The following is a 14,955-nucleotide window of genomic DNA, read 5'->3' as shown; positions in this document are numbered from 1 at the left end:
CATTTTAAAGAAAATATTGTTATAACACTTGAGACTTAAGGGGAACGGGAAGCGCTATTTATCAAGGGACAAAGCATAGGCATAGGCAATATTTCACAAAAATTGATCTAGTAGCCAATTTTAATACTCCGACTAATTTTAAGTTTAAAAAAATATTGTTTTTCTAGTTAGAATACGTTTAATGTGATTTTTCTCCGAGTTATGGCAAACGTTTGAAAGAAAATGACTTCGTAAAAGTTATTTTCTAGCGTATCTATTGGACGAAGTTCAATTTTTTTTAATGGGTGCTAATAGACCGATTTTTTATTTAGCAATTAGAAAATTAGTTAGATTTATTAAAAAGTACTATAGAAAAATAAAAATATAAATGCTTATACAATTTTTTTTAAAAACAAAAAAAATCAGCCTTTAAGCCCACTTAGAGATGTTAAACTATATAAAAAAAAATATAATAATTTGAAATCGGTTCGTTAAACACAGAAAGTGACTTTGCATTTTAGTCTTAAGTTGTTAAAAAAATGACGCTTTCCGTTTCCCTTAAGCTGCATATTTGTATTTTATTATGCATACATTTCTTCAGTCAAATAGTAAACCAAATATATATTATAAACTTTTTTACATTATGTCAGTATGTCATTTTACCCGAAGGATTGTGTAAAATGGCATAAGTACTTACACTGTGTAATTTCTAGTATTTAATATTTTAATATTTTTTATAATATTAACTTTTAAGATAATTAGTGTTTGCACGTAGTTTTCCCATTGCATGGGAGCATTCTTAACTTAAAATAATTACCTTAAAACTTAAATACAACATTTTAAGATAAGTAGGGCTTAATGACACACCGCTATGTCATTTTGCCTCATAGATATCGTACAAGTTTTCTTCAAGGTTGTAATGGAAAAAGTACTATACACTATAATATTGGTTGATTTGTTACAAAATTGCAGTAAGCTTATCTTTTTTTGTTTCAATTTAAACATACAAACTGATGTATACATTAAATTGTATAATTTTAAATTAAATATTAACAATTGTAAAAAACTGATATTACACAACTTACAATTTTGTCCGCCAGTTCTTTTGTAAGGTACAAACATATGAATTAAATATTATGTATAATCATGTATAGAAATTTAAAGTCATGTATTTAGAGAGTCCTTATTTTTTAAATATCAATATTTCTCATCAAAACATCAATGTGTTGTATACCCTGGTATGTCTTATTAGGCTAGTTTCTCCAATCCCCAAACTTTAATTTCGTGTCCTACTACTAGAACATTTGTGTATTGTAGTGATATATTTAGGCAGGATTTATTTGTTAATATCGACTTTATAACTTATTTGTTTTATAGTTGTAATTTGTACGTTTCTAAATCGTTAAAAGTATAATATTATATTATCACCGACATTATGAGAGATCATAATACAAGTAAATACTTAATTGGTACAATTATTTTTTTTAACTCATCTAGTTACAAAATCCGTGTGTTCACACGTTAGCCATATAATGTATTATAATTCATTACTTTTGATTAAAATGGTACGTTCTAGCATGAGGGGTTGACAACGTTTTAAAGTTTCGCGTTATAAATTTTGCTCCAAGTAAACGGCGATATTTACAAATAAATTATAGTCCAAAGGAAATCATTAATAATAATAACAACTGTAAAATCGTACATTGTTGTAGAGAATTTGGCAGACTCGGGCGATGGACAATCGATCATCGGTATACATTTTGTCGTTTTTTCCTCGATTCTGAGTAAAACAATAATGAGGCACGCCTCCCGTTGAGATTTGCCGGCATGATAAATAATATTTTCGTTATGATTTTACAAAAGAAAAACATGTTCGTTTTTGACATTAATCAACAACAGTCGTTGCGGTGCGATTGCTTTGCAGCTTAAGATGTCACCGCCAAACCTAAGCGTTTCCACCAGAGGCCACAAGAGTTCCCCAACGCCGTCACAATAATCAATCATCTGGTCAGTCGCCGAGGTATTATTTCTTTAATAAATCAAACGAGCTTGAAAAATCTTTAAACGTATATAATTACTTCCACCTTATTAATGGGAAATAATTGAAAGACTCAAATCCCGTCAGGCGTCAATCGTCCCAAAGCATTAATAATGGCAAATGCCCTGCGTATTAACGGTACTAAATGGAAAAGAATGTAGATGAAAGTATCCAAGGCAAAAAAAGAGAATTGGTTTGAAAATGTGTTTGAATTGTGAAACATTTAAACTTGATCATTGAGGAACAAATGCCTAAGTCTATACTATATTAAGAAAAATATTGTTTTAAGGGGAAGGGTAAAGTGTTGAAATCCAAAACTTCTTAGATACGGTTATAGCTTGACCTAGATATAGATTTTAACCACTTTTTTAAAATAACTTTAAAGTAGATTTTAACGTTAAAACAGTAGAAACGTAGCATGTATGAATGTAGAAGTAGCTGATAATATAAACATTACAATCCGGTCGACTTGCTTATATTTTATAAATGTTTTAACTCGGGAAATAATTTTGTTCAAAACAGGGTATCTATTAGTTATTGATTTTAGCTGAGTAATTTTGTATTCATTATGTAATGATTCGTCTCTAATATTCAAATAGCCTCAAAAAAATGGAATGAATAAAATGTAGTTTAACCTCCGATTGATAATTTTACTATTTTATTTTTCCCAAAAGCTTAAACATTTTTGCGAGATGATTAAGCCTACTCAGACTTTTCCTTAATATCCGTTTGAGATGTGATTTGAGAAAAATATTCGCGTTACATTTAGTGGAAAAATGTAGACATTATTGTGAATAATTGTAGCGATAAAACGTATAAAATAAACAATATTATTTATTTATTAATTTGTTAGAGATACTGGCCTACTGCTAGCTTTTAGTAAGTGAATTCTATGTATATGTCCAATGCTCTTGGCTATTGGAATGTAACATTAACGTTTTGGGCTATATTTCCGGTCCACGAAAAAAAGACCCACGCAGAATTCAAAACGCATTACTCCTGGTTGCGCAGGCTTATGTGCAGTAAGTTAAGTGTAGTAAGTACTCAAAAGTAAGTAAGTAACGCGGTTTAGTTTTTGCACAGGTATTATCACGTGCGCCGCAGTCGCAATCCGCACGTTACATTGTACTAGTTCATTCTTTATGTATATAAATTCATATACATTATAATATATATATATATATATATGTGTGTGTGTGTCGTTATTACGGAAACCTTATAGATGTATAAATGAAATGAAAAACAGGCCAACGGAACTTGGAGGCGTCCAAAACACTTCCGCCAGGTCCACAGTATCTCTTATCCACATTGATAATAAAATTCATTGAACTAAAATTATTTTTGGTGTTATTTTTTGCTCGCTACAATATTAAACATATATTTTTTATCATACAAACGTGGTATTTTTTTATTACTTTAAAATGGGAATCACAGTTTCTCCTGTACTAAAAAAAATCATTAATAATTATGAATTGCATTGGTACCGGGACTATTTCATATGTTTTTTTTTTAAATTGCGATTGTGAATTTTTGTCAGTCAATGTTAATTAGTCATATTTTTATTTTTATCAAATTAATTACTCATGAATTGGGGTCTCTTAGATGAATAAACATGTCTACCAAATATATTCAATTTTTTTTTTATTATGTTTGCAATAATTGTACGGAGTAAAAAGCAATCATCACTAATTTTTTTAAATTTAATTTATTTATTATATTGGGACTCGGGATATTTTCAAAACAGCTGAAACGATTTCCTCATGAAGTAATTCTAAATATCAGCAATGGTATCTATAAGGTACCTTACTGGCCCAAAAATTTTAAAAATTCACCCGTCTAAAATCGAAAAAAACACCCAAACAAGTTTACATGTTTTTTAACTTAACACGCTATAAATGTTTTAAAATTTGTCGAATGAGTTCCAAACATAAATATATGGAATATTCTTTAGACATAGTTTTATCAAGAAACGTTGACAAACCAAATAAATATCAAAAATGATTTCCCTTAAAAAGGGTAGAAACTTTTTCTTTTTTAGGGAAGAAATTCTGAAAATTAGACTTAAGGTCTAATGTACATGCCATTACAATTTTCACAAAAATCTGTAATTACACTTTTTTTTTGTTATGGAAAAACGAAAGAGAAAAATATACTTTGACCGTAGGAAATGTCTAGGTTTCTATGTGATGGTGATTAAACAGTCAACAGGAAATAAAAATATTTTCATTAAATTGGTAATTACGATATATGCCATATGGGTGGGTAACTATGACAATACTTTTCTGAAAAATAGTTTCATTATGCAATTGTTGCTAATTTCGATATATGGGAAACCATGCAAAAAATTATTATAGACAAACGATCAACCCTAATCGTATACTATAAATAAAATATTAAGCACATTGTTGCCTTAACAACAATGTGAAATTTTATCGAAATTTTATGTTTTCTACTATTACAGATTCGCATCAAATCCTAACCCGTGACCTTCCCGCCCCAATATGCTCCGTCCCCGACCCCATTGAACTGGAGGCTTTAAGGTTTCTTATTTTAATGCCACAGTCGAAATAGTGTATTTTTTTTTGCATTCAACGCACCTTAACCAACTGTGTATTCCTTAAAAAGCGCATAAATCTGTCATCGGATCAGACACCGTTCTATGGCCTCCATAACCGTGTATCGACGTTAGCTTGATTTATCTGAGAGTAAAACAAGTATTTCGCTGTTTCTCGACGGCACATGTGCTTTCCGAACTTCCCCATAATCGTTATGCTTTTAATGCTCGACGGTTTGTTTTATTTTTATCCTTTGCCGATCGTTAATCACTGTTGCGATTAGGCGGAGCGCACGTGAGCTGCTGTTAGTGTTTACTTTGTGATGCCGCAATCAATTCTCTGAGCTTCTTCTAAATCTGATTTTCGTTTTTTGTTATATCAGCACAGCTGCTAAGAAAAATAAAACAACTACATACTCGCTGTAGGACCACCGGCAATTTTGTTGAGAACTTCTCTTGACGGTTGCCCCGTGCTTGTGTGCCTATATTATTACCTATAAAGTTTGCGCCCATGATTGTTTACCTATTCAGAAAATCACAAAGTTCTAGTACGGACGACATGTGCCGTCGTCGCCGCACTAACTAGTAATGTTGTTCTGACTTGTCAACTTATGAACAATTTCGCCTAATTCAATTTTTGGAAACGTACGCCGAGTTAATATATCCAAAAAGTTTTTCTCGTGACAAGACCGTACTCGTTGGCAAATAACTTTGACCAATCTAACGATTTAACTTATCTGTCTATACGTTCTATAGTTTGTATGAATATCATTTTTAAAGTTTGTATAATAATTTATAATACTTTGTACGGTTGTATGTTTTTCAAGTGCACTCTAATTTCCTCTACGAGGAGGAACATACAAAATACATGTCGAAGAGACTTATAAGCAAAATTGTAATAGATTTTTGAGTACAAGTCTATATTTGGGCAATTAGTCTGCCTTGACCAACGGGAAACCATATTTAATAACAAAACAAGAACAATATGTTTCCTGTCCCGTGACACTCCAAATTATTATATAACCTTATTAAACTACATAAGAAAAAGGTGTTAATTGGTCAAATTTCTGGCTGAAGGCCAATATAAAGTATTAAAAATAAATCACCAATAATAATTACACCAAATTATTTATTTCGTTTTGAAAAATAATAATAAAAACTATTTTGAGCTTCATGAAATATACTGTATATTAATTAAAAATTATTTACTCTATATTATGTAATATGTTTTATATTCTATACAATTAATTTATTATAAAGCCTGTGGTTATTTTTTCGATAAAACATTTGTAACATTTTATTTTTTTAGAAACAAAATATCATGTAAAATAATATTTTATAAAAGCGAGCGGGTACGTGACAAACATTTTTATTGCTCGCATCTACAGCAGCAACATATACTCTAGAATATCTCCTCCCACAAGCATTATAATTAATATTACATCGATGATATGATATTATAAATTATAGTTGTTCGGTTCTGTTCCATGACTATACACTGCCACCACATGTTTTCAATTAATTCGATATTTTTTTAATACGAATAAATTCGGAAACAAGAACACGATATAGTCGAACATTGTTACACTGTAAAGTAAAAAAAAAATCAATAAAAACCCTTGAGCATTACAAAATAATATTTATTTGGAAAACTATCATGTTGCACATTTCAAAATATTTCATACTAAATTTCGCCACTTTAAGAGCCCTAAAAAATAATTGTGGTTTGCGAGATAAAAATGTAATGGAAGTAGACGGTTTTACAGTTTTTTTTTCTGCCAAATAATAATCATTATTCATTGGTCTCGCCGTAATCTCTTATGATTATTGACTAGTGACTGCTATATAGTTAGTGTCAGCAGCTCATCCGTTTTAAAGGATATTGTTGTAGTTTTTGACTTGCAACGATAATTATGTTATTGCTTCGTACACCGCGTTATTGACATTTAATTAAATACAACAAATTACTAATAATTTTGAGTAAAAAATCAATAATGAATAACTTTTTTAACACTATTTATAATTACTAAAATTACACTTATCAATATAATAAAACAACACAAATAATAATAATAAATAATTTACTGAGCCTTGAGGACTGATCAAGTTACTAACATGTAAAATATCAAATCAATATTGGCTTCACTATGTTTTAAACATGCAGTAGTCATTTTAAAAACATCGTAATTTTCTTTTTTAATCATATCCCCCTGTGTCAGCCCCTTGAAATGTAATTAAAAATCAAGGTTTTTTTTTTATAAGTATACTACACTTACTCTAGTGGCAGTACTTTCATTACCACGGTAGCCCATTTGACGTACGCACTATGTCGACAGCCTTACCTCACACGACCGGATTAATTTGAATGGAATATCTCGTGTTTGGCACCCTCTCTTTGGACATACAGCGTTGGCCTCTGTTGAAACTTCTTAAGCGCCCATTCGGAGTCTCTGGAATTAATAAATTAATTATTCCGTTCTTGCGACTTGATACCGGATGGTACTATTCGTTGGCTAGAAATGGTCAGTACCTTTACATATTATATGTATAATAATAATATATTTATATACACACATTGCAAGGACTACCGCCGGGTTCGGGTGCGTGCAGTGCGGGTCTACTCGGCGTCGGCAGCGAAGACCTCCTCGCTGTGTCTTTCTCTCTCTAGGTTTTTATCTTTCCTTTGGTCCGATCCTCTATCGCCGACACCACCGGCAGAGCACCCGCCGCAGCATCAGCATCGACGGGGGGGGTCCCCCGTCAGAAAAAATCATTCAGTCGCCTTTTGCCGCCACGAGTCAGTGACGACCCACCACTGGTGAGACACGGTTCGCGCGCCCGTGTGTGTCTCTAAAGACAATATAAGTATTATATATTTTTATCTATACACATAAGCATAAAGAACATAGAAACGTATATATGTGTTGACGGTCAGCGCATTATTTTATATTATCCTTTCCCAAATGGATATCCTCGGGCTAAACAAGTAAGTTTTTAATTTTTTTTTTTTTTTTAATTTATAAAATTCAATTTTAACGCAAATTATACAAATTTTTTTTGTATTTTACACACCGGTAGAAAATATTATGGTGTAATTAAAATCAAATAAAAAAAAAAATTGGTTGTTTTATTTATTATTAATTATGTACAACACATCTGCAAAAATTGAAAAATACTATTATTATGTTTTTGTGATCCGTTTAAAATTTTTGCCACAAATTGTTGGGTTTTAAGTTATTATTTTCAAATAAAACTAATCTGTAACAACCTAACCCTTTTAAGGGTAAAGAAAAAACGTAGTTTCACTGATTTTATTTGTTTTAAGTTTATATTTAGTTTTGTACTAAGCTGTCGATCGGTCTAAATGTGTTAATATGAATTAACATTTTGTAACTTATAATTATTATATTTTTTGAACAAATATGTATTTGTGACATTTTTAATTGGGATTTGTTTAAAACACGGCTAATGAGCTGTAAGTACTGGTTCTAGTTTGGTCATAAAGTGACACTGGCTATTTTTGCATATCTATATGTGCACAAAGAGTGTCTGTATTTGAATGTCTTCTACGTTTTATAAATACATTGTAATTATATTGGATTTAAAAAATCATAAATTGGGGTATTTTTTATAAACCGTAGATCTCACTACCTAATAAAATATTACTTCCGAAATTCAATTAACAGCATATATATTATAAAGCGATATAAAAAAAATTGGTTATTATGTTTAGTGGTAAATAAATAAATAATTAAATACATTTTGGGACGGATGGTGGAGACGTAGGAATACTAAATCAGATATAGGAATGTTTTCGCCTTCCTATCCCATTGTTCTGCTAATAAATATATATTACAAAATACCATTAAAAAAACGGTATTTAACGTGCAAAATAATTCCCAATACAAAGCGGAAAATATTAAAGTAAGTTTTTAGTCAAATACCATTAAGTATAAAGAAGAAGTAAAGCTTAAAAAAGGATAGTGTTAATTATATGTGAAAACCAAAGAATACATTTGAATATTATAATATTAAAATTAAACACAATTTTTTTTTTTTTTTTATCGAATATTAAATATAAATATATCGTAGGTATTAAATTAAAGTTATAAAATTTAACATTTCCCCTTTTACAAAATTTTAGCGAAGTTCTAAATTTTATCCTAAAGCCAAATTTACTATTGAAGAAAATGCAAACATAAATAGGCATTTGCTAAAGTAAGCATTGTATGTATACTGATGAATTATTTTAAAGCAAACAAAGGATTTAACATTTTATTTATCGTCTACTCCGTTTTATTGTATAAATTCAGAAATTGCTGATCAATTATATATTTATAAGTTATAACTAAAAACAGGATTTATTCGAGTTTCTGAATGATTTCCCCGTGGTAAAATATTTTATTAAAACATTACACACGTGCCCTCCTCTATAATTTTTCCCGTATGAGGTAAAGTATAAATTAAAAAAAAAGACCTAAATTATTAGAGTATTAAATTATTATTATGTAATATACTTCAATATCTACTAGGTCTTAAACTTCTTCGTTCAATTCTGTCTATGGTTACTCATTGAATTTAACAACATCGTATTATACATTTGAACCTGGCACGTGTGTGTTGTTAAGTTTGTACTTTTTTTTAAAGAATATTATTTTAGTCATATGATTATTGAATTGCAAAACTATATAGTTGCGCAATAGGAGACTTTAATGCATCGAAGTTGGTGTGTTTTTGGGAACTATTTTGCTTATTATTAGCGACTTATATTATCATTTCTCATATTTACATATAAAACATGATAGATATAAAACAAAAAAGGGCAAAACCAGTTTTATTATGACTTATAACCAAAGTCAGTAGTTGTGAATATTGAATGTTAAGACTTAATCGGTAGTTTTTGGTCATACTTTATTATGTGAATTTAAATTCTCAAGTATAACAGTTGACATTCGTCACAATTTTATTTTTGCTCAAATTATGTTTTATGCCTAGCGTCACACCAGTGCATGCACTGATATGTTTACTGTTTAAGAGAAGAGTTAAATTGCGTTCATATTGTTTGTATTAGATTTTCTACTAAAGCCAGCCAACTGTGTGTGTTTTTATTTTACTCAATATTTATTTCTCGGTGCATAATATGGAAAAGTAGTATTTTGTTATTTCTTGTTTAACGGTTTTCTACGAGATAACCTAATATCGCGTATATCTCTCCCCGATGACGTGTTTACGAGCAGGTATGGTACACGGTAAAGTGTATGCCTTATTTTATATCTTTTGTCTTCATACCTTACTATTCCTAGAAAGTGTAAAGTATAAACTTGCCGTTTGGCATTCGTCCGATCATCGAGTAGGTATAATACGAAACGTGCATTTTGCAAAAACGGTCAAAAAGTATTAAACGCTATTAAAAGGAGGAAACCGCTCTAAGGAATAAAATTGATTCATGTATATGTTTTTAACATTACGGATCTGTGTAACCACCACGGTTAAATGTTTCAACATGCGTATTATGATATTATTATACTGTATACATATTTTAGTTTAGTATAACATTTATTTCCATCGCAAAAAAAAATACAATACAATGCACGAGTAAATATAATTAAATTATTAATATTGTACTAACAATAATAACTAAGCCACTAAGCTACATTTCCGTAGACATAATTACGAGTAAGTATCTGATGATACTTACTCGTACTTACTCGTCATGATAGATTTCATGTATCTATTCTCAGTGCGTGCTCTTTCTAGGAATGACACTGTACACACTAAATTATAAATTGTCGGACGCAGGTCGCAGGTATTTAAACCAAATTGAAAACTCGTATTCTCCTATTGAATTCTTGAATTGTTTGAATTTACGGAGACGCGTTTGAAAATAAACGTTTAGGATGTATTATGGTATATTGTGTCTATAAAAAGTACAGCTACCCATTTATTTGAATTAATGCTGGTTGTGTTGTTTTATTTTATTTAAAACCTAACACTGCAGGAAACTATTTATGTATTTATATATATTTTTTGCAAACTCAATTTTTCTCTTATAATTTTACCTTTATTACAATAGATAATTGCGCATGCCATTGCGAATCCTCTGAACCGTGAACGCGGGTACGTGTACCTATAATACCTTTATATAAATATAAGTATAGCTATACACGCAGTAAAGTTTCTGTCACAATCAAGATCTGCATGTACTTCTCGTGCACATCCGCCGCTGCCTTTTTGTTTGAAAAACTAGTATATTTCCATAAGACAGTACATTTCATGTTGAGAATGATATTTTTAATAAAACACTATCTTACTAATGAATGATGCGTGTGTTCAAAATGTGTTGCTGTAAAGTTTACAAAGTAATATTCAAAACAGTATTCGGAATTTAGTTTTCATTATACTGCTTTTAGGTTTTCTTGAACATTATTTTTCCATATATAGTTTCATGAATTTTCGTTTACACATTATATATAATAAAAAAATTGATATTGCTGTATAAGCTTGGTTTTAAGCACCCAGATGTAATAGTAGCGTAAGATAAAATCTCAATAGGTCGAAAAAAAATATCAGTTTTTGTAATGAATATTAATTTTACAGCTAAACATTTTAAAATGCAAAAAGTCACTTGTATGCAATGAAAGGCTTATTAAATGTCAAATTCGTAATAAATATAGTATAACAGTGAGCAATTATTGTTTATTATTAATTTATCATTAGGTCGTAAGTTGTATGTATAATATATTATTATATTTTGACAACTAACAAAAAAAATTATAACTGTATTGCTTATTATTCTGATAAATAATTGCTTTTTGAAGTTAAATTTTAGCAAAGATGGTAAAAAAAACTCGGCAGATAGTTTTGTATAGACCTAGAAATTTATTGCTATTTAACTACCTAACAAATTTATTTTTATAGACTTCGTGTATACCCAAATTACTCGACTGGGTAGGATTTAAAAAAACCCATTAGGCCAACGCTGGTTTAACAATTGAAGACTGTAGTTGATATTAAAATTATTTAAAGGGTTAGAAATTCGTATCGATTCATTGGGCGTAGAACATACCTACTGGTGATTTTTTTCATAGGTATACAAAATTCTTCAGCGTTAACATCTTTATACTACATTTGGCTGAATAGGTACCTGCTAAAAAAATGTTAAGATAGCCCGCAGCCCCGGCTTGGGTATGGTGCATGTATACTACATTCTGCGGACACAATTTCAAACAATGCACGACGGTTTTGTACCACGTGTTGGCCGCGGGCATTATTAAAATATGTTTTTTTTTCTTAAGTTTTCTGTAGCCACCACATTGTAATCGTTTAATCGGTATTAATGGCCACAGTTTCACGATCATGATTTGGTTAAAATAATTTAATAAAGTTTTTTTATCTGACCATCGTTTATGACACCTCGCGGGCAACCTTTAACATAAATTTCCATCTGAAAGCGATTGTTTTGAATAATGTTAACGGCGATTTTGCACTCTATAATTATTAGTAATGATAATATTAAGCATGTCAGTCATTGTCCGTAGAAATTCTATCGTATTGCCGTTTGGCCCGAGTTCGAACCACGAGTCATAATTTATTATCTATTTATTATACACAAATCATTGTGGAAACAAGTGACACCAATCCGGTACAGTATCGGTTCTAAAAAACTGCTGGCCCCACAGTGGAAACACAGAACCCCAACGACCATCATCAATAATAATGATAATTACCTATAATCAGCTATGGTTAACAGTTGAACTTTTATAAGTAATACGTTTAACGTCCCAAATCGTGCATTTGTTTTGTATTAAATAATGAAAATGAATTTATTTTATTTGTTATGTCCTTTAAATTCAATGTTTCTTACTGTAATGTGTATCCCTACGCCATATTTTACTTTGAGCCGACAAAAAGTTACCAGCTATTTTTTTTTTTAAGTACCCTTGGGCCTTGGCTAAGACTTGTTTGATAAAAATCAAACTGGTTTTGTCTATTCCGAATACATATAAATCAAATAAATAAAAACATACAATTTTGATACCCACATTGAATTCCACTTTAACATTTAACGTAAGTTATTACTTTTTAGGCGAAAAGTTAAAAATTGTATTGTTCTTAAGCAATACTTAATATTGATTTTTGTAATAGTTACTCTTTGCCTAACACGAACAAAATTAGTTTCATAAAATAATAAACAAATTAGTTTTTTTAGAAAACGAAAACGAATGTTAACACATATCGAGATTTTTTAAAAGATAGTTTAACCGTTCAATGTAGATCAGCTATATTTTACACATGCGACTTAACTACTAAATGAGTAACGAATAAAAAGATCAAAAGATACTCACGTAACTCTACAATTGTTTGTTTTATTTTTTTTTGTTGCAAAATTACTTAGTCGTTGCGCGTCGATTTTTTTCTTAACCTAACCGATCGCTGCTGAGACGGTGCATCGCTTAGCTCACTATTGTTACGAGCGGTTGTTTAAAAACAATCATGGAATATAAATCCTACTCGAAATTTCAAGTGGTTCACAGATTCTGTTCAGAGAGTTGGTTTTTTTTTTTAAACTGTCGATGAATCGAATCGGGATACCTAATGGTTCATCGCCACCATGCCCTACTATGCCTTATGGGTCTATTTTACCCTTAACACCATTCCCGAAACCTTTTCTTCCACATCTGTCACTAAGGGCCGCCGAATTCCAGACGGTACACTTATTTTCTGCGACAACGTCCAACAAAACACCGTGGTAAAACATAGATGCGGATTTCGATTTGTTTTCTGTTGGATATCTTCAAATACCCTTAGCTGTGTTTGTCATTCACAAACTGTGCTGTTCATTAATAACTGATACAATATCATTAGTAACATATTGGTTCCTTTATTTTGATTTTTTATGAACAATTTTATTTTCGTCATCTCTTTGCATTTCTTAGTTTGTTTTCACGTATCATATTTTATTCTCAACTACAGCTTTACCGAGTGCATGTGTATTGGATATTATATCACGGTGAAAAATTGGATTTCAGACACGTTATGAGATGCCCATTATTATAGCTTGGGCGCCTGTAATTCTTTTCCGGTGCCAAACGATGTGTACTTAAATCCAAGCGAACTACCACGACATCATTGTTTCTTACCTGGATCATGTCTTAATGAGCTGCCGCGATGCTACAGCCGCAGTGGGCTACACTATAGGTATACTATAGATTGGTCGCTCGGACTGCACGCTAGAAGAGCCGTGAAAGGGTGTCTGATGAGAATACTCACACACTCTAGAGGTTCATAATCGAAATTCTAGTCACGATGATTGGTAATTTTTTTTCAAATCGTCTCTCGCCACCAAAACTATTTGATTTTTCTATATTTGTTTAATGGGGAAAAATGGACGCGTTTATATAGTGACTCCTTGGCTTTGTCATGCGTTTCCATTAAGTATATATATATGCCTACTACATTCTGTTCGGATATATTTCTTATTTTAGACTACTGTAAAGACACTCATTCGAATTAAGACATCCGGGGTGAACACTACAACTCCGGGGTAGGCGTATGAGTCATGCATTACATTATATTGTATTATACTATTAATACCATTGAGTATATTATGATATCGTATTAATGACATAAACAATCCTAATATTTTCCATAATCGGGTCTCAACAAAATATGGTTAAACTTATTAATTTTTTACATGCAAAAGTTTAACTCATTAAAGTATAATATTTTAAATATGACAAGAAGTTTTAATGGTCATATGGATATATTTTAAACGTTTTGCTTTGTGTGCTAATTCTATAAAAAATTGCTTATATGCCTCTAGTAAATATGTTGGTGGCACCTTTTTCGGAGGAGATACTCCCAAAAATCTGTAAACAATACATTTTTTCTTTTAAAAAATAAATTGTCCATTAATAAATAGTGATAATCAAACAGTGCTGCCTACACTAAACTACAACCCAATTATTTTTCTCCCAGTTTTCATAATTTAACTCAGTTGTCAAACACCAAGGTTTAAAAACGTCTGTGGTTACTAAAATAGCGGGGTGCTAAACTGGCCAACGTATATAACATACCTTTAAGTATTATAAAAAAAAAATGTAATTATTGTATTAAAATAAAAATGATAGTTTTTCACTTTAAAACTAATTTTTTTTTTTGGATAATGATAACAACCACAAGCCAATAGGTTCTAAAAAAATATACCTAACTTTAATGTTCTAGCCAAAAAAAATACAAGTGTAAAAAAAATACCACAGTCAAATGTCGAGAAATTCCGTTCAGTTGAATTGTTCTGGAAAAAAAGGTTTTACTTTAAATGTTTTTTTTTGTTGTATCAAATAACAATAATAATAATTATTATTATTTTCACTAATAAAAAAAT

At 30.5% G+C, this 14,955-nt stretch overlaps 1 protein-coding gene across 2 annotated transcripts in view; it reads left to right on the top strand.

Moving 5' to 3' along the window:
• The first annotated feature begins 7,365 nt into the window (after positions 1–7,365).
• Positions 7,366–14,955, top strand: part of LOC126844919 (papilin) — a 52,886-nt gene continuing 45,296 nt past the window's right edge. For both annotated transcript variants that reach the window (XM_050583404.1, XM_050583403.1), the window contains exon 1: positions 7,366–7,557. In XM_050583404.1, the coding sequence (XP_050439361.1) occupies positions 7,535–7,557 (23 nt within the window). In that variant the 5' untranslated portion in view covers positions 7,366–7,534. The remainder of the gene's footprint in view (positions 7,558–14,955) is intronic.

The sequence above is a fragment of the Adelges cooleyi genome, unplaced genomic scaffold (genome assembly GCF_023614345.1).
Source record: "Adelges cooleyi isolate 19-005CV unplaced genomic scaffold, UGA_ACOO_1.1 ACOO_flye_CR_arks_rails_tigmint_CR_PRNA_651, whole genome shotgun sequence".
Classification (NCBI taxonomy): domain Eukaryota; kingdom Metazoa; phylum Arthropoda; class Insecta; order Hemiptera; family Adelgidae; genus Adelges; species Adelges cooleyi.
This window is presented reverse-complemented; position numbering and strand designations above follow the sequence as displayed.